Genomic DNA, 21758 nt, shown 5'->3' on the forward strand with positions numbered 1-21758 from the left:
AAGATGGGGAGATGATGTGGACATCAAATAACTGTCAAATAACATGGTCCCCCGATGTCCCCATGCTTCCGCGGCCACTGGTCGCGAAGAGGGAGACAAAAGGCCTAAGGAATCCGAAAATACGATGCAAACAACACTTGAGAACAATAATGTGTAAGGAGCGAGAAGAAGACGGTGCACACAAAAATATTGTCGACTTGCACGCAATCCAAGCATAAAATGTGGACAAGCGTAATAATTTTCTGACTGCGTATGGACCACTTATGGAATTATTTTGTGATTGGTTTGGTTCCTACTAGGCAGGATTTTTTTCGGATTTTTTATTGTTTTTACGAGTTTTATGAGATGGAGGTAATAATAATGCGGGATTTATTGGTTACGTGGACAAACAGTGGGAGAAAGCGGGAGAGAAGAAATCAAGAACAATTGTAACAGAAAGACATGTCAAAGTTTGTTAACAATTTACGAAATGGGTTTTCAAAAATTTTGAAAAAAAGAAGAAAAAACTACATTTCCATAAATTTTTAAGACATAACCCCATTTTTTTACTCGACATTAAGCCACTTAAAGAAATACGTCATCAAGACGGTAAAAATTCGAAAAACGTTATAAAATTCCAGAAATTGTTCAAGAATAACCCTTTCACTTTTTCTTCCTGGTGTTTTCCTTCATCTACAAAAGTACACTTTTTTTCCTCAAAATTAAGCAAGTTACATCATTAAGACGGTAAAAAATAACTTTATAAACTGGCAAAATATGTTGTGAAATTGCATTTCCAAAATTTTTCAAGAATAACCCTTTATCCTCCCGGTTTTATTTCCTTGTGACCTTTTACAAATCAAACAAATTACGTCATCAACCCGTAAAAATAGCCACGTGTCAATTATTTATTAACACTTTTTTTTGACGACTATATTACTTATCACCCTACACACTTCAATCTTCTTACGTACGTCGTTTCGACACAAAAGCGAGTGAAAAATTTTGCATTTTTAGCCCCCATTTTCCACCCATCCCAAGATTATTAATGCGGACCCATTTTTCATGCCTTTTTGCGAATTTACATATGCAAGACATCAATCTAAATCCAAACCAGGCAAACTTTCTCCGAGTGTAAAAGTGGAAATGAAGCAATTTATTTATGTTTCGATCCACCAGGAGTCGAGGCGAGGTGTATAATCGCCTCACAAAATATATGCCCAGCCAGCCAAGCTCCCACTTTATTCCATCCCCCACTCAATTAATGTTTCAGAACTCGAGTATTTATGCATCATGCTTTTACTTAAGGGGCATACTTTTACTTATGGGTGGGTAGAGTTGTACGATGGACAAATAAAGGTGTGGGAATAAATGGCAGAAATTTTGGGAATTTTGCTACGTGTAGAAATTTATATTTTTAGGAAATCTAGATTTTTGGGAAATTGTCTGATTTTTTTTATAATTTACCTCGTGAAAATAAATTATTGGAATTTTTAACCATGAAAATGTTAATTAATTTTCATAGCATTTTTTCATGAAAAAAATTGCATAGCATTTTTTTGTATGAAAATAATTACCGAGAATCTTTAAGTATTAGTAAATATAAATTTCTGGAATCATTTGCAAAAAAATTAATTCATTGCATTTTTTTGCATGAAAGTACATATACCCAGAATCTTTAAGTGTAGATATAAAAGTCGGGAATTATAAGCATGAAAATAAAAATTCATCGTAGATATTTTTTCATGAAAATAAATACCGTATGTATGTACATACATAACTTTTGGGAATTTTGAAAATGCCAAATTTCTCAGCAACTTATTATAATTATAAAATTGGGCTTTCCAGATTAATAAATAAATGCAGCCCAAATATAGCATCAGTACAACTCTACACTTATTTTGACGGACTGACTTACTACCTGAATGAGTTAGTGACTTGTATATATCGCGAACAAATTAATGTATTTATTATTCACACATGCTGACCTTTACCACTGTGATGGGGGAGAAAGAAAGCCTGTATGTATTTATGACGGCGTCTTGTCCGTCCGTCCGTCCATCCATTCGTCTAGCCGCTTAAAGTATTTAGCTTGTTTGTCCCCCTATTTATACATCGCTTTCTCTTAAATGCTAGGTACGAGGAAATGGTTGGTTGGTAGTGACCTTTAAATAATTGCCACCCTCTCTCTTCTCTCGTGTTGATATAAATAATTGTGATGTTCCCCTTAATGCACAAACTTGGCAAATTTTAGGTATTCATTTGCACAGCAATTTTGGGGTTAGTGTTTCGTTTCTTGTAGGTTTGCTATATTTCTTGCAAGAAATGCGAGCTGCAAAAAAACTGAGAGAAACTGCAAGAAATAAGCGCCGTATGAAGTATGCGCGGCGGGGCGTAGTTTTTCGCGCCTTGCATTTCTCCCACGTCAAAATATTTACCTGGAAGAAACCACTTTCTCCCCGTTATTTCTTGCACCCGAAACACGACAAAACTATCATGCCATCTAAAATTACCGACGAAATACCCGGAATTCTATATATATTTACATACCACCCCACATATGCAAAATTTTCCTCAATTAAAACGACCCGCATTTAAAATAGCTCGGGATATTTTAAAACGTGTAAAAAAAACTGGGTAACCAACAACTCTTATCCGTTACATATTTAAAATTTGACGGATTGACAGTAGCACATGGGGCGAAAAAAGAGAAAGTGGGCACAAGGGAAGCCATTAAATTAATCGAATGAATATGAAGATGAATTTTAGTGACAGGATATAATTTCTTACACCTTGCATTTCTTGCAGGTAAAATGTTTAGCTGCAAAAATCTTTATTTCACGTGGTTACTTGCACCCGAACCATGACAAAGTTTTCTTGACATCTAAAATTACAGACGAGCAATACCCGGAATTCTATGTATGCAAAATTTCTCTCAATTAAAACGACCCGCATTTAAAATAGCTCGGGTTATTTTAAAACGTGTAGAAAAAACTGGGTAACCATCCACTCGTTACATATTTAGAATTTGACGGATTGACAGTGGCACATGGAGCGAAAAAAAGAGAAAGTGGGCACAAGGGCAGGCAGCCATTAAATTAAGCATTTTGCACAAGCAAACTAATCCTTTATTTAAAAGTAACAGACGGCACAAGTCAAGTCAAATGCCCGTTTCTTCTTCTTCTCTTCTTGGCCAAGACGCGGATTTATTATGTAGAACTTGTGCTAAAAGTTTTGCGAATGTCTGTCTTGATATATATTTCTTTTGATTCGGAGGAATGGTTTGGTTTGGCAAACATTTGCTTTAAACAGATGAGAATAAATCTTGGGGAGGACGGGTCATAAATATTTCATTAATATGCTGCTACAATCAAGTTGATGTGCGGTGTATGTGTGTAGGTACGTAGGAAAAAGACAAAGTTAAGTGATCCCGATCAACATGGAGGCACACAAGGCGAAAAACTGGTCAGGTTAAAAGAACGCCTTACGCCACACTTTGTCGAAACGACGGTTTATCCACAGCGACGAACTTGTGTGTCGTCTAGTTTTGGATTGTAATCTATGGTTGGGCGAATTTACAAGCTTGTGGACCGTCGAAAAACCGTCATTTTAGTCAGATCGGGTTATGTTTTGTCAAACATACAAATAAACTATGCGAAAAACTTGTGTACACTCTTAACTGGTATTAAATCATTACCGACCGGAGTACATGTTACTCTACCTGCACTGGTATTAACGGGAATTACCGTTGAGTAATGTTATGGTAATGAAAAATTTACCAGTCAGGAACAATTTACTACCAATCGGGTAGGAAATTATTACCAAATCAATACCAGCACGGAGTATTTATATGACTCTACCAGATTTTTAATAATGTAAGTATGTACATTACCTAATTTCTGCATGGGTTAACCGTCATTTGGTCCAAGTCTATTGTTTATCGGGGAAGTTTTATTCGCACTTGTTTTTTTATACAAATATATACGTTTAGTTGGATGCACTATTCGTGTCAGATTGGATTTATTGTCAATAAAATTAATGCATACGTTTTGTCCAACGGTTAAAGAGAAAGCGATCCAGTTTTTTGTATTCTTTGTCCCATTCCGACACTCATTATTTGCACGTATGTCATTATTTATTTTGGCTAATGATTCCTACTCTCTATGTAATTTATGGTAGGGTAAATTCCATCAAAATCAAAATGCATAAGCATACCTATAACGAGCTTATAGTTACATAATGAGCTTAAATTTAGGAAATATGAAAGTGTAAAACTAAACTGGGCACGTAAACATGTCATGAAAAATGAACTTGTGACTTGCATGATGTAACGAAACGTCAATGTCAAACGAATGAGGTAAAATTACACAATTTCGGAACTTTCAACTTGACAAGTTTCACCCAAACGTGCCTTCTCCAAGCTATTCATTAGCTTTCAGTTTGTTCACAGGAGTATTTTCAGTCTTGTTTTTAAAGGGTGAAAGTCACTCCCACCACGCAATTTAGTTATGTCACCTGGTGGAAATTTACCACTTTAGGAACAAAAACTTCATTAAAATTGCATTAAATCGGGTCATTATTCAAGGAGAAAGTGACACTCGGAAATTATGACTATGTAGTGTCGATCCCCTCTTTTGCACATGTGGATCAATAGTGACAAAAAAAATATGGATATAAATAAACCAAGATTTTTCATTAAACAACGCTTTTTGCGTGCTGAAATTCAAATTCTAAAAAAAAGAATCTGAAATTTCGATGCGAGATTTCAATCAATAAAACGAATATGGAATCAAAATGCTACAAAAAAATTTTAAACTGGAATTTGTATGTGTTGAAATTTGCTAAAATTTTAATAATCTCGTGAGTATTTTTTCCTGGCGAAACGAAGAATCAGCAAAAAAGCTATAAAAATTTACCAATTTGACTACAGAATTTTTGGTTATTTAAATTTCCAAATTTTCAAGATCTCTCATTCTCATTCATCTAAAGTTTCTAGACGAAATCTCACCAAAACCAAGAATTTTAACAAAACAAAAAATCAATAAAAATTGCAATTTCAAATATTTTAATATTTTTTTTTCTCTCTATTTTTCCAGGCGAAATCTCAGGCAACGAGGAGGACGGGGAAGAAATGTCCACCGGACTGACGCGAAGTCTTAACCACAGCCCGATCCATAAGCCTTACTTATCATCCACCTCCTCCAACAATAACAATTCCTCCACCACCACCATGACGAAGGGGGCCTCGGCCGGAAGCTTATCCACCACCACGCCCTCCGACTCCTCCTCCCCCAACAAAAAAATCGCCAACGGTGACACCGACTCGTCCAGCTCCACCGTCGCCCCGGCGGAAAACCCGTCCCCCTCAAATCACCACCACAACAACCACCACATGTCCAACGGAAACGACCGTGGGGGGTATTACCACAACAACCACCACAACCACCACCACGACGCCAACTACACCCCCCACAACAACCACCACTACGAAAGTCACTACGACCGGTACCACTACCACAAGGATAACTACCGACCCCCCTCCTACTACAATGGGGGTGGGTATGAAGGTGGGGGGAGGGGGTCATCCTCCTCCGAACGAGGTTATCATGGGGGTGGGGGTCATCATCACAAGTCCGACTCGTACCACGGGGGTTATCAGTCCGGTGGTTATCATGGAGGATACAGAGGCGGCGGAAGTAATGGGTACAATACTTATAATCGAAACAATTCGACGACCGGAAATGGATCTTCGTCCGAGAGTGGGGGGTATAATGGGGGTGGGGGTGGTGGAGGTGACTATAATGGTGGAGGGGGACACCACCCCCCGTCCAGATCGTATGGACCGGGAAGATTCAGACGGAGTAGGAGTTATCCAGCGTCGAATTATTATTATGCGAATGGAAGCGGGGGTGGTGGGGCAGGAAGTAATTGTGACAATACCAACAAGCCTTCTTATAATCAAGGTGAGTGGCAATTTGTGACAATGTTGTGGATTAGTTAGGGCGCAAGTTAGTGAAAAAATAGTGAAATTTTGTATAAATGGGCATAATTTATGGAAATATTTCCAGAATTAAATTATGCGTACTATTTGTTTACAACCATGTGCGTATGTTAACTTGCGCCCATGTTGTAGCTTAACTATGGCGCAAGTTAGTTCATAAAAAACGTGAAATATAACGTAGCCTAATTTTTAAAAAATTCAGAATTAGTAATTTTGGGTAGAATTTTATAATTATTTACAACCATGTGCGAAACTCAACTTGCGCCCACATTGTAGCTTAACTATGACGCAAGTTACTACCAGACGAGCATAACTTGTTACAAGATTTTTTACCTCAAAATTATGAAAATTCTGCTTTAAATTATTAATTACAATTTAAAAATTTGTTCATTATTTACAATCACCTTTAAAGATCACCTCAACTTGCGCCACTGTTCTAACTAAACTTAACTCATGGCGCAAGTTACTATCTAATTCGCTGAAAGATATTTTATCCCTCAAGTTAGTAAAATCCAGATTACAATTTGCTCATTATTTACAATACAAATCACTGACAGAGGAAAGGAGTCGTGTTAATTGAAAACTTCTCTCCAACTTCCATTCTTAAATCTGTCGTGGTTTAATCAGAAACGCGTCGTTAATTTATTGGCTGACATGCCAAAGGTCGCATTCCTTCTAGAAAAACAAAACAGATTCAAATGCACGAGGAAATCTTATTTCGAGCGAATTTGGAAAGCTTCCATGCATAATTTGAATACATGTGTGGGGAGAGAAATATCAATTAAAGAGGCACTAACGAATCAGCATTTTCTGAATAAATGGGTAATTTCTACAGGAAAAATTAGTACTTTCAATTTAATGACGAAATCCCAATCAAAATTGAGGTAAAATTCAAAATTTATTTAATTAACGGATACAAAAACAAGATAATATAATTCGTTAAAAATCGTAAAAAATTTGACATTTATTTCAAACATGAGATAAATGTATATTCAAAATTTGTTAAATTAACTGCAGACAAATAATCATAGCGAGATATTAGTGAAAATTTTTGTAAAATTTACAAAAGATTGATATTTTTAAGAAACATAGAAATATTAAAATTATTTAAAACAATTTGAAATTTTAATGATTTAAGATACCTATAAAAAATTGTCAAATCAAAAAGTCGAAAATAAATTTTAACCAGAAAAACATGTCTGCAAAATTCTATTTATGTTAAGTTTTTCAATTAAAACTTAAAAAAATCGCATTATTTAACATTCCAAAATATAATTAGCTTGATTTTTTCAAAAATATTTATAAAAAATTTTGAGGTTTAAAAGATTTAAGATACCTATACAAAAATTGTCAAATCAAAACGTCAAAAATAAATTTTTACAAAAAAAAATTTGACTGAAAAACTATATTCAGGTTAATTATTACAATTTCTTGGTTTATTGAATTGGAATTCTAATTAACTTGATTTTAGAAATAAAACTTTTTAAAATCGTATCATTTAATATCTAAAAGCTCGAAAATATTTATAATTAGCTAGATTTTTTCCAAATAAATTGATAAAAATCATAAATTTTCACACCCATCACATCACATTTCTACCTTCTTTTTTAAAAATCCAACCTGCAAAATACAATCCTAACCCACCTGTCTCTCCCTCTGCAATTTAATTTATCCATCTCTCTCTCACTGTTGGGACCATCTTGGTTTCATTAAAATTTTTTTTAAATCATCCCTTAAAACTTGAAAATAATATAAATTAGGTCGATTTTTTTCAAAAATATTTATAAAAATCATGAATTTTCACACCCACCACATTTTTAAAATATCTAACGTGGAAAAATTTAATATTACATAAACCGCAGCCCACTTGTCTCACTCTCTGCAATTTAATTCTCTCTCTCTGCTGGGACCATCTTGGTTTATTCCCAAAAATTTGCATTGACATTTTCCCCGCACGTGAGTCCGGAAGCAGAAGAGGCAGAGACCTATTTCTGGCACGGAATCCATTCCAACTTCTATTTTTATGGTCGACTTATTCTAAACGTGTTTCCATTCCGATTCAATCGGCTTAAAAAGAGTGAGATTAGATTAACCTCCGCTGCTTTCCAAATCCTGTCGACATTTATAAAATGAGTGTATTTCCCTGTATTTCGAGGAAGAGGAGAGAGCCGCAAGGTCATGTTGGGCAGGTTGGGACCTGATCCGAGTGACTGACAATAATGCAATAATCCCAATTTTTTTCCTCGACTCTTGAGCTCTGTGCAGTGGCCGCGGAATGTGCCATGGGGACATCGGGGGACATTAACATTGTAGGATGGGGGAGGGAGGGGTTTGTATAAGATGGGGAGATGATGGGGATATCGAAGAAGCGTGGGGATATTGTCCCTCTGTCCCCTCCAGCTTCCGCGGCCACTGCTTTATGTTGATACATTTGAGTAGCCTGAATTTTCTCAGTGGCCGCGGAAGCTGTGGGGACATCTGGGGATATTAGAATTGTAGGATAGGGGAGGGAAGGGTTTATATAAGTAAGATGGGCAGATGATGCGGACATCGAATAACCATGGGGACATTGTCCCCACGCATCCTTCCGCGGCCACTGGCTCCCCAAAAATGTTGCCCTTTTTCCTGTCAACATCATCCTCTCATCCTGTTAACACGAGTTTTCATAATCCGCAAGAGAAAAAAACACAAAAATTCACTTTCCCAAAAATCAGCTTATCTGTCAAACAAATTATCGTCACGAGCCCAAATCCCACCTTGATCGCGTCCTTGCCTCAATTATGTTTGCAGACCTCTTAATATTAGCAATTATGTGTTAATTTCGTTACGAAAATATCTGCAAACAGGACGAATGCATTATTTTCATACGTAGCTTTATACATTGTATCCCTGGGTGCATGAGGTAGTCAGTCAGTGGGTTAATTAAGTCCGAAAAACAAAAGATTATTATTGAACAAGTAATGTATGGACATCAGTTAGACCATCAATAATTCCGTGTTAATTATGGTATCATGAAAAGCAAGGTGAAATCGAGAGATCCGTCTGCTTCACATGCATACGTTGAAATTACCATTACACATTTAATTTCTCGTCGCGACATGTGTGAATTGAATTTTTGACTGTGTGCATACTTATGAAAATTACTTACATATTATTTAACTCGTGATATCTATAACCTTGCTACCTTGCGTATCCATTTCGTAATAGAAATCGACTTGATGGGATATTTTTCTTCGGAAAGCATTTTTGAAACTGTGGAAAATTTCCGACAGAAAAATTATTCTATTCCGCAAAAAATTGTGAACTTGTATTCTCGGCAGAAAAGTGGGCCAATTTTGTGATTTTCATACATTCATTCATCACTTAATCTCTCGGCCCTATACATTTACTCAATTAGGTATTTAAAATCCATATGAGTATTTACCATAATGCTCGACATAAAATTTACTGAGCAATAGTGTAAGTAGGCAGTTTAGTACATATATAGTCTGTCCAATAATAAATACGAAAATAATCCACTTTAGGGAAAATTTTTCCTATAAAAAATATCACATGGTCGTTTTCTACGGCTAATTCCTCTCTCTTCTTCGCTTTTTTCTCCCACGCTTTCCCCCAAACTTTCTCCACCATCATGTGTTCTCTTCTTACCAAAGTTCCGAACCAGGCAAAAATTTGGAGAAAGAAACTGCAAAACTTTTTCTGAATGGCTGCCTGCCTGAATTTGCTCTGGCCCCATTTTATCAGCGAAGGGAGAGAGAGATAGTCTTTAAAACTCGATAGAATATTCATGAGCTGACTACTGACTGAACTGACTCTGCGAAATTTCACATCTTTTAATATTAGACACACCTTTCTCTCTGAGGAGAAAGCCTTCACTTCACTTCATTTCACCTTCATTCCCAACTAATCTCAACCGACCCGAGCCAACCTAATTAAGAGATTTTCGTAGAAATGATGATTTGGTTATGGAATATGGCTTAGGTTTGGTCGTGAGAAGATACTTTTTAGTAATAATAAGGGGAAAGTTGAAAAAGTGGGGAGAAAATTAGGGGGACAATAACATGACGAGATATGGGAGGGGAGGAGCTTAGTGTTGGAGGGATTGGAAAACCCTTTATTTTTGGGGGACATTATGGTCACAATTTTGGAGTAATGAGGCTAAACTTTGTAAAAATGGAGAGAAAACGGAGGTGATTTGTGTGGAATCTGTAAGATTTTTGGGACAATAATATGACAAGATAAGGAAGGGAGGAGCTCATAATAGCATTTAAAGAATAGGAAAATCCTCACTTCTAGACATTAGGTGCTCTCAAGTTCCCTGAAAAGTTACTCATTAGAAATTTAACATAATTTAAAATTTGCATTTAATATTTCAATTTCCAATTTGAAAAGCGATACATAAAAAATCAGGTTTTTTTGTTCATAATCGGAAAATCAAGTCTAGATTTTCAGAAAATTTTGAGCAGAAAAATCAGAATCCTGAGCGAACAACCAAGAATACTGGGCCCTGGGCCTACAAAATCTAGATTTTCTCCTAATTCCACTGAATTTGAGAGCACCTTTTGTAATCCCCTAATGTCACCAATATGCAAATCTGATGGATTGTGTGCAGTATAATATGTTTGTCATTCCGAATAAGATAAGATAATGCCTGCCTGCCTGCCTTCTTACATTCCGAAAGTTTGTAAAGTTTCAAAAATTTTGTCCACCCGGGACGAAGGAGGAATATAATGGAAATTCTTTCGGGAATCGTGAATGCGATGGGATCTCAGTGCCAGAAAAGTTTGAGCTATCGTCCTTCCTTCGCCTCCTCGTTCTCACTCAATTCTTAACTTAAGTATGTAAGCAGTGCAGTCAGTGGCCGCGGAAGGGTGGGGACAAAAGGGAGACAATGTCCCCATGGTTCTTCGATGTCCGGATCATCTCCCCATGTTATATAAACCCCTTCCTCTCCCCATCCTACAGTGTTAACGTCCCCAGATGTCCCCACGGCTTCCGCGGCCACTGGTAGAATTCAGACTACTCAAATGTATGAACATGATGCAGTGGCCACGGAAGCGTGGAGACAAAAGAGGGACTATGTCCCCCCGGTTATCGGTTATATGAACCCCTCTTTCCCAAATCCTACAATGGCATTGTCCCAGATGTCCCCATATCTTCCGCGGCCACTGATGCCACTGATCCCCTTGAGTTAATCAGTCTCATGTAATGAGTGAGTGAAACGTGCAATGCCCGTAGAAGCATGTGGAGAGAGGGACGATTATGCTATACAAACCTCACCCTCCCCCAATCCTACAATTTTAATATCCCCACATGTCCCCCCACAGCTTCCGCGGTCACTTATGAAGGTAACCGGCTCAATTTTTATGGGTGAAAGGACTTGGTCCGTAATAAGCTCTTGGTGATCCTATTACTAACTGGGTGAGGACGGCCCGAATTAATGACGATTTTTCACGGCAGCTCCATTAAACTCAATCAAGTCGAGAAAGGAGAGAAAGTTGTTCGGAGGAGGAGAAAACGTGAGTTGGATGCTGTACACAAGTTTTGGACAGAAATTTAGTGCATTTTTAGCAAAAAGAAAAAGTTCACGTGTGCGAGTTGGCCTTCGTACACGGTTTTTTAACCAAAAAAATTATGTAACATCGCGTAGGACACTAATTACGTGAGCGAAATGTTGCCTCAATCTGCTACAAAATTCTATGATGCATTTGTAGAAAGGTCAATCATTCTTAGAAAACAGTATTTTTGCAACATTATGAGTTTATGGACAGGTTTTTAAATTTTAGCCCGAGTCAAGGCTAATGTACCCTTCATGGTTATCTGTCCGTTTATCTATCGATTACGCCTTGACATTTTGAACATACATAGAACATGAAAAATTAAGTGGCAAGTTTAAAGATGAGGACAATGTGTGGAGACAAATGGAAAAGTTGTCGTGGTCGTATTACATATTTATACCCACCTCAATTATTTTAGCAACACCCTGACTCGGGCTAAATAAAGTTGCACTGCGGGGTTTAAATAGAAAAAAATAGGCAACTGGTATTGAATAATTACGAATCATTCCTGGCGGAGTACAAATATGACTCTACCGGTAATATCGATCGTTACAATGTGGTGGTAATGAAATATTTTCCACTTACAATTAGAATCAAACTATAACCAATCCGGTAGGGAATTATTACCAAATCAATATCAGTACGGAGTACATATGTTGTATGTGACTCTACCGGATGCTTTACAGGGTACTTTTGACTTTAAATATGTATATATGTTTAATTTTTAAGTAAAAATAGACAATTACATAACAAGGCGTAGGACACTAATTACAGATATGATAAGATACATGTTATCTCTTCATTTGGCACAAAATTACTTGCCACCTACTCCCGTAATCTTTCCTCTAAAAAGAAAAAAATGCCACCCACTTGTCACCCACTATATGACATTCAGCAGACCCGCTACTGCATGATGACGCCGCTCTTTAATAATCTTATCCCTCTCAACCCATTGTGCTTTATGACAGTGGTGAAGATGACGAAATGCGATCAGTGGCCGTGGAAGCCGTGGGCACATCTGGGGACGTTAACATTGTAGGCTAGGGGACGAATGGGTTTGTATACCATGGGGAGATGATGCTGACATCGAATTACCGTGGGGACATTGCCCCTCTTTTCGGACCCTTCCGCGGCCACTGATCGCGATGACCAGACCACATGACATTTCCAAATTACGCTGAAATATGGAGAGTCGTGGAGCGATTTTCATCTTCACCGGAGGCGATAAGGAGGAGAGGAAAGGTGACAAAGACGGAGGGCGACGGGTTCAAAGGAATAAATTTCTGATGGGAAATGTCAACTCGGAATGGATCCCAATTTATCCCAAGATTTGTGATACTCTTTCGTCCGTCCTCAAAATCTGAGCTATTTTTTCTTGGGTGGGGGCAGGCAGACCGGAACTAAACTTGCACAGTTTACATATTCAATTCATCTTATCGGGTGGATAACGTACTGGAAAAAAATGTGTATTATTTGTGCGTAAAGTTGTAGGATTGTTGGGACATGAAAATAAATGGAATTCCGAAAATTCGGGGTATTTACGTCTAGAATTTTATGAATTTTTGGAATGAAAATCAATTATTTTTAGCATGAAAATAAATTATCGCAATTTTAAGCATTTTTCCCATGAAAATAATTAGATTTACTTTCACCTTCGAGGAAAAACGTGTCATATGCAAACATTGAGCAAAATTGGGATAAAATCTGCAAATATTAACCGGAAGGTGAGGGATCGCTTGCCAGAAATGCAGGACATTTATGCCCAGAATTTATTTTAATATTTTCGGCATAAAAATATGTAAGTTATCAAAATTTTGAACATTTTGACCATGAAAATAATGAAATTTACTTTCACTATTAATGAAAAAAGAGTTTTCGTATGTAAATATTCAGAAAAACTGGCATAATATATGTAGAATCTGGAAATATGCATCTAACAATTTTTGCGAATATTAATTGTGCAATTATTTTTTTGCAGAGGAGTACACGAAAATCACGACCCCACGTCAAGACGTGCTCTTCAAGAAGGGTTATTTGAGCCAGAAGAAGCCTCAGTCCTCGGTGGAAAGCGCGTCCGCAACGACCACGCCCACCGCCTCCACTAACGGCACTCCTGATACCCAGTCCACCAACGGGATCAATTCTGGTAAGAATAAATTTTCATTTCAATCCGTCAGCAGAATTATATTCATAATATTCATCAAAAATTACACGTGCAAAAAAATCGTACTTTCTATTACATATTTTGCACAAAACTGTTTCATTACGTGACAAAATATGAACCAAAACGTGCAAAAAACGTATGCAATTGTATTTTTTTATTAAATATTTTGCAGAAAACAGAACTGCTTTCTTTTCGCAGTCTCAAAAATAATTACGTAATATGAACCAAAAAATTATACATGCAAAAAATAGCACTTTTCTATTAAATATTTTGCACAAAGCTGTTTCCTCTTGCAGTCCAAAAATTATCACATAATGTGAACAAAAAACTTATACGTGCAAAAAAAACATGCATTTTTCTATTAAATTCTTTAGCACAAAACTGCTTTCTTTTGCAGTCCAAAAATACACTGAATGTCTCGTCTTTTTCTTATTATTTATGTATGTACATGATGCAAATACAGAAGTGAGTGACGTGACGTCCACGTCCCTGAGATGCATCTTATCAGATCCCAGACGAGTGTCGCATATCTATTTCATAGAAAAAAAACTTTTCGAGTCGGCATTTCAATCGAATATTCATATTTATCCGTTCAATCTTCTTACTTTTATTGTGAGAAATAGACATCACTCTACTCTAACTGATAAAGGACGTCTCCGAGAGGATGCTCTCCGATTTTGGGCAAAATAATGTCATTCGATCGCAAATTTAATTAGGATGAAATTTGCAACATAAATAATTAAAAAAACTTGTTAGAATTCTGACTTGCTGCGAGCTAATCTAAAAATTAATATGATATGCAAAATATGGTTTTTTTACTTGATAGGTATCAAAGCTTTAAGCGCAGTTTACAGGTCATGTTTTTCACGTGAAATCACCTTGGCGTGAAAATTTCACGCAAATTTCACAAAATGGGTCTCACGTCAACGGTGAAAACAACGCGTAATTTTCACTCGAGTGAAATTTTCACTCAAACTCGATGAAATTTCCGTGAAATGCTTGCACATTATTTCACGTGAAAAGTTCGGTTATTGGTCATATTGTATATTGTTGGCATAACGACAACATTACAACGTTCACGGAAAGCAATATAAATTTTCAAATTAAAGTAAATAACCGATAAAGTGATCATGGTTACTATGTTTCACTTAAAGAAATGACTAGTAATGTAAGATTTAAAATAATGACCTGTAAACTGAGCTATGGAATTTGCGTGAAATTAACTTATTTCTCGCAAATTTCATTCAAATTTCATTTTGTTGATGCGGTGAAATTTTCACGGCAATTTCATTCCGCGCAAATTATTGACCTGTAAACCTTACTTTACATTTAAAAAAAATAAAACTGTAGTTATTAACACCTGTCCAGTAGTAAATTTGGAAAGTGTAAAATTTGGATGGAGCGAACAAAGCATCTAAAAAATGATATTATTTGTGAAATATATGTTTTTTACTCGAACGGTATCAAAGCCTTTCATTTTTTAAACAAAAGTGAAGGAATAACTTCATTAAATTTGGAAAATACGAAATTTCGAAAATATAAAATTTGTCAATTTACGGCGCGTTTTCTCCTCTTTGGATGCAAATATCTCGGCCAAACGTGCCCATTGGGAGATCGTGTCTTTCGCAAATTTCATCCTAATTAAACTTGTCATCGATTTCCACTAATTTGCTACAAATCGGAGAGCATCCGCTGGGAGACCTCCTTTCTTAGCGAGTTATGAAGCATGCAAACTGTGTGCAAAACAATTAACTCCTTAATTTAATAGTATTACGTAAAGTAAAGAATAAGAACCAAGGACAATTTTTGTATTTTCAAAAATTTTACACATGTGTAAAATGCATTTCATAATTTAAAAGTGTTACGTAAAAAACAGAAAATTTCTGTTTTCAAAAATTTTACACAATGAAATAAGATTTCATCCAAGACATCGTAATCCTCCTCTAGTACAAACTCTTCCTCGTATGCACATTCATTACTAAGGAGTAGAAGGTCACTACTTGTCGGGCCCCGATTTCGATCTCCTTTAGATATGTTGTAGTACTACATGTGTGTAGAAAAAGTGAAGGAGGGTTAGACTCCATGAGCCCATTTACGCCCGCCACACCCCCTCAAAGGCGCCCAAACCCCCAGAGTTGCCGCACTAAAATCATAGCCAAAAATCGAGTTTTGGTCAGATTTTCAAAAAAATTACATTTTTGTGATCCCAGATAGTTGCTCTATCATATCCAATAGCAAACTCAACTTTTTTGAAATTTTCAATATTTTCGAAGATTTTCTGACCAAGGGTATGTATTGAAAAAATTCGAAATTCCAAAAAAGTTGAGTTTGCTATTGGATATGATAGAGCAACTATCTGGGATCACAAAAATGTAATTTTTTTGAAAATCTGACCAAAACTCGATTTTTGGGGATGAATTTAGTGCGGCAACTCCGGGGGTTTGGGCGCTTTTGAGGGGGTGTGGCGGGCGTAAATGGGCTCATGGAGTCTAACCCTCCTTCACTTTTTCTACACTCATATAGTACTACAACATATCCAAAGGAGATCGAAATCGGGGCCCGACAAGTAGTGACCTTCTACTCTTAAGTTCTTATCCTGATTAATTAATACGCTAAACCCCATGCAAACTGAGTGAGTGAGTGCAACGCGGAAATTGACACATGACAAGTCTTCTTGCCTGCCTGGTCTGACCCACATTTTGAGATTGGATGACTGACACATGCAATAAATGAGAAGCGAGCGACTAAATAACTCACACACACATTTTGTTCTTAAGAGAAGATCAGGGTGCAAATAAGACCGCCACGTGCAAGAAATAAGGGGGAGAAAGTGGTTTCTTGCAGGGAAATATTTTGACGTAGGAGAAATGCAAGGCGCGAGAAACTACGTCCAGGTGCGCATAGTTCGTACGGCGCGTGGCCAGATGGCTCATATTTCTTGCACTTTCTACCAGTTTCTTGCCCATCGCATTCCTTGCGGTATACGGAGATATGCACCCGCTCATTTGCACCCGCTCAATTGCACCCGCTCAATCGCACCCGCTCATTCGCACCCCGGCACATTTTGCACCCCAGCCAATTTGCACCCGCTCAATCGCACCCGCTCAGTAGCACCCCTGCACATTTTGCACCCCAGGCCATTTTGCACCCTTTAAAAACTAGAACAAAGAGAATAAGGTTCTAGTAAGTTTATTGATAAGTGTGTCCCATAAAAGGTGGAAAATTACACCACAAGCTAAAAGATTACATGAATGAGTAAATATTTATACTTCTCCAGCTTCAAATTTACGCACAAAAGGTTTATGAATCAAGTTTTATACAACCTTGGCAAAATTCGACTTTTTTGGTGACTAAATGTAAAATTAAAATGTACCCTAAATAAATAAATAAAGAGTACGCTTTAAGAAACTAAAAAATGTATGTAATCAGCATAAAAAAACAAATTTTGATCAACCAAATTGTAAATTATAATCGTTCATTGATAAATTTTTAGTTACTAGCTGAGTAAAAAAATCCACAACTAATTTCACCTAGTAGTTGAGGATTACTCAACCAGATTTTACACAATCTTGTACAAATTTTCTACAACTTTCGCTAGAGTGTTTGATATTCGAAAGTATTACTTTCAAAGTAATGGTTTCGGACTTTTTCTTTGATTTTGACGACACGTTATTGGGCTGTATAGTTTGACTGTGCAATCCTGCACTATGACCCAAAACGGGGTACGAGGGTAATGCTCTATCGCTGATGACTGGATGTATCCAGCCTGTGTAGTTGTACACATAGACTAAGATAGTCGAAACCCTGGGTCGCATTATTAACAACCTTCTTTGTTCTAGTTTTTAACAACTCAATGATTCATCCAGCAACTATTCCGTTTGTTCTAGTTTTTAAGGGGTGCAAAATGGCCTGGGGTGCAAAATGTGCCGGGGTGCGAATGAGCGGGTGCGATTAAGCGGGTGCAATTGAGCGGGTGCAAATGAGCGGGTGCATTTATCCGCAATTCATTTCTTGCACTTCGCATTTCTTGCGGGGCTTGCTTTACAATGCAAAAAATGTAGCACACCCGAAAGAAATGAAACTCGTGGTCGGGTTATTCAGAAAGTGTAAAATGTGAAACTTCAAGACCGGATTTAAGAATTTATGGATATGAAATAAATTGAGGAATAGTTAGATTTTTAGGAAATAATGATTATGAAATTATCGAGATTTCTGGCAATTTATTCTTTAAATTTCTGGCAAATTCGTGCAGTTTCTTGCAATTTCTTGCAGTTTCTTGCAATTTCTTGCAGTTTCTTGCAATTTCTTGCAGTTTCTTGCAATTTCTTGCAGTTTCTTGCAATTTCTTGCAGCTTCTTGCAATTTCTTGCAGTTTCTTGCAATTTCTTGCAGTTGCTTGCAATTTCTTGCAGTTCCTTTCAATTTCTTGCACTTTCTTGCAATTTCTTGAACTTTCTTGCAGTTTCTTGCAGTTTCTTGCAATTTCTTGCAATTTCTTGCAGTTTCTTGCAATTTATTGCAGTTTCTTGCAGTTTCTTGCAATTCCTTCCATTTCATGCTTCCCACTGCAAGAAATGCAGCAAAATCCAACAGAAACGAAGCCCTGGTACCCAGAACTAAATAACTCACCCATTTTGTTCATCTCTTTAGTTCTTTACATAAGAAGAAGCTTGCTTTCACTCCATTTTTCATCTCCACTCTCATTTCAAATTGCCAACTGGTCGTGGTTTTGGCCACGTGGTGCATGTGCTCCATCTCATCCCTCAGCTTGTGAGTTTATGAAGGAAATAAATGTCAAGAGATTAACCTGGTCTGGTCCGTGGGGATTACGTGACTAGGATTGCGGAGCAGGGAGCAATTTGCAGCCAAAGTCAACATTTTATCGGCACCATTCCCCTAAAGATGAGCATACATACAAACACAAGGTTGGACGGGAGTAAGAGAGGCAGGGTCAACTTCATTTCATATCATAAAAATTATACAGCGAGTAAATATCTCGATAACTCGGCGGCCGGCTTCTCTTTTTTTACAGGGTTGACTCCATCCATTCACTACTTATTATGTTCAGAAGGCGGCTATGTATTTACCAAAAATTGCTGAACAATTTATGAAAAAATGCATACATAAATATTCACGAAATATATATGTGCAACTAAATAGCAAAATTTGGATTTTTGATTTTTTTTAATCATCCGGAATTTTTGTGATCCATTTTTTTTAGAAATAACTTTCGTCTCAAAACAAAAAATTGACAAAATATACGTATTTTTAAAGAAATATGTAAAAGACGTTATTTTTCAAACAATAAGGTCTGAAATCTTAGAAATATGTAACAATATTTTGAAGTTTTTGTGCTCTATAAAAGTTCGTGGAACAAATGAAAAAGCTGACCATAAATAAAGAACGTCCGGGAATGAATGGGAATGCGCGCTCTAGCGAGTATATTGACAAATCAATAAACCCGCGAACTATAATAATTTAAATTTCTGAAAGCCCACTTCATTAGGGTCAATTTGGTATATCACTCTTAAATTTCAAAAATGGATAAGGGTAGAAGAAGCTTGTTTGAAAGGGAGCTGTTAGCAAAACGAGTGATGGAGTTCTACAACACGACAGCCAACCGAGACTCCAAGGTGACCTGGAACTTTTTTAAGCAGGAAGGAATTCCAAGTTCAAATGTGTATTCCTACATAAAAAAGTTCAAGGATTCCGAAAATGTGCAATTCAAGAAGCCAGCTGGTCGTCCGGCGAAGCTAGCGACCACTCGAGTGAAAAATAGAATTGAAAAAATTTTCAAAACCAAGCCATCAACGTCAGTAGCTGTAGCTGCCAGGAAAGTCAAAATTTCCAAAAGCTACCTGGGGGAAATTAAGGTCCATAAATTAGGAATCAAAGCAAGGACCAAAAAACCTGCACCAAACTACAAGCCCGTACAAGAAAGTCGGATCAAGGATTGCTGTCAAAAATTGTTGAAGAAAATGCGTGGAAAAGTAGTGATCCTGGATGACGAAACGTATGTTCCGGTTGACCCTTCAAATCTTCCAGGGCGTCATTTTTTTCATAGCTCGGATCCCTCTGAAGTGGCTTATGAAGAAAAAGTACGAAAAAAAGACAAATTTCCAAAGAAATATTGCATTTGGCAATGCATCTCCAGTCACGGACATGTATCAGACCCGGTAGTTCTCGAAGGGAATATCAATCAAGATATTTATCTGAAAAATTGCGTCAAGGCTGGATTGGAAGCATTTATTAATAGGTTTCACAAAAATGATAAAGTTTTGTTTTGGCCTGACCTCGCCACTTGTCACTATGCAAAGAAAGTGACCGAGTACCTCAGAAAGAAAAATATTGATTTCGTACCAAAAGATATCAACCCACCTAATGTACCCCAACTCCGCCCAATCGAAAAATTCTGGGCACGTTCTAAGTCAGTATACTCCCGGCTTCAAGATGTGCCTGACACCTTTCGAAAATTCAAAGGACGATGGAAGAAAATCACCTCGGAAGTGGCAAAAACTTCGGGAAAAAATTTAATGAAAAATCTTCGCAAGAAAATCGAACTAGTCGCCAACGGGGGTGTGGCGGCCTTAGCTATTAATTAAATTATGTAGGTACGTATTTGGTATTATACATATGCAAAAAGTTTAAAATTCCGATAACTCATTGTGATTTTATGACCACATTTTCAGACCATTCCCATTCATTCCCGGACGTTCTTTATATATCCGTCCTCTGAACTTATGTCACAAAATAAAATGAATCGATATCACTCCTCGTTAAAGAACATTTAACAACATTTTTTTTTATACCGGAATAGCACCCCGTACTAAAAATGGAAGTTTTATGTGTACCACCTAAAATCTGACCGATAGTCGCACCGTTCGAAATCTGGTGTCTAGTCCGGCAGATATTAAACTTGTTACCACGTGGTATTAAAATTATTGCGGTCCGTAAAAATTTCCTATCGGCATGGTAAACCTTCAATACCGAGCTGTTACTACAGTGTACATAATCCTTATCAATACCACCTTAGAGTAATACATGAATACTTCTTGGTATAATTTTAATCCTAGATTTCTTAAGGTGCAACTCCACACTTATTTGATTCGCTACGTTGACTACAAGAACAAGCATGCAAATTAATTACAGTTACACATTTATCGCTTCACCGGTGTACGTACGTATTCGCACCATTTAATTTTGCTACAAGGTTCATTATTATCAAGAAGAAGCCGACAGCCCACCAAGAGGCTCTCTGTCAAGAGGAAGATGTCACTTGTCTCTCACTCCCCCGGATAACTTGACGCCTTCTTCTTCTCCGGACTGGATGTCAAGTGTCATCCTCCGTGTCGTGTCGTGTCGCTGGGACGGAAGGGAACATGTGTTGTCCAACAAACAAAGTAGTCGTTCGTTAGTTAGTTAGTTAGCATACTTTGTGGTGCGGTGCGGGGGGTGACACCGCGTTTCACTCACTTTTCCTCCTCCTTCTCGGCTGGCTATCATCTTCTTGAGACTTCTTGTCTGAAGTGAGAAGGGAGCTCAAGTTGGGATGCAGGGGCCGCGGAAGCCGTGGGGACAGAGGGGGACATTAATATTGTAGGATGTTTAGGGGAGGGAGGGGTTGATATATATGACATGGGACGATGAGGGGGATGCCGAATGACCGTGGGGGACAGAGGGACAATGTCCTCACGATTCCGCGGCCACTGTAGGGATAGGATGTTGTCAGTGGCCGCGGAAGCGTAGGGACGGACAGAGGGACAATGTCCCCACGGTTATTAAATGTCCCCATAATCTCCCCATGTTATATAAACCTCTTACTTCCCCCTATCCTGCAATTTTAATGTCCCCCGATGTCCCCACAGCTTCCGCGGCCACTGGCCATTTTGAGAGACAAAGTTTGATACTTTGTGGTAATGTCCTTGTCGCTGTGTGTATGAGGTTGCAACAGACATTTCTTAAACTGACGGACGACGGTGCTTGGCTTCAGTTTACAAGATGATACATATTTTGTAGTTTAGTCGTCGTCGTCTTTGTGTCGGTCTGGTGACATGAT

General features: G+C 37.5%; 1 protein-coding gene across 3 annotated transcripts in view; it reads left to right on the top strand.

Moving 5' to 3' along the window:
- LOC110854211 (protein piccolo) overlaps window positions 1-21758 on the top strand; it is a 200524-nt gene that overhangs the window by 135359 nt on the left and 43407 nt on the right. For all 3 annotated transcript variants that reach the window (XM_035854739.1, XM_035854738.1, XM_022102618.2), the window contains 2 exons: window positions 5076-5942; window positions 13517-13684. In XM_035854739.1, the coding sequence (XP_035710632.1) occupies window positions 5076-5942; window positions 13517-13684 (1035 nt within the window). The remainder of the gene's footprint in view (window positions 1-5075; window positions 5943-13516; window positions 13685-21758) is intronic.

This window comes from Folsomia candida, unplaced genomic scaffold (genome assembly GCF_002217175.1).
Source record: "Folsomia candida strain VU population unplaced genomic scaffold, ASM221717v1 Fcan01_Sc009, whole genome shotgun sequence".
Lineage (NCBI taxonomy): Eukaryota > Metazoa > Arthropoda > Collembola > Entomobryomorpha > Isotomidae > Folsomia > Folsomia candida.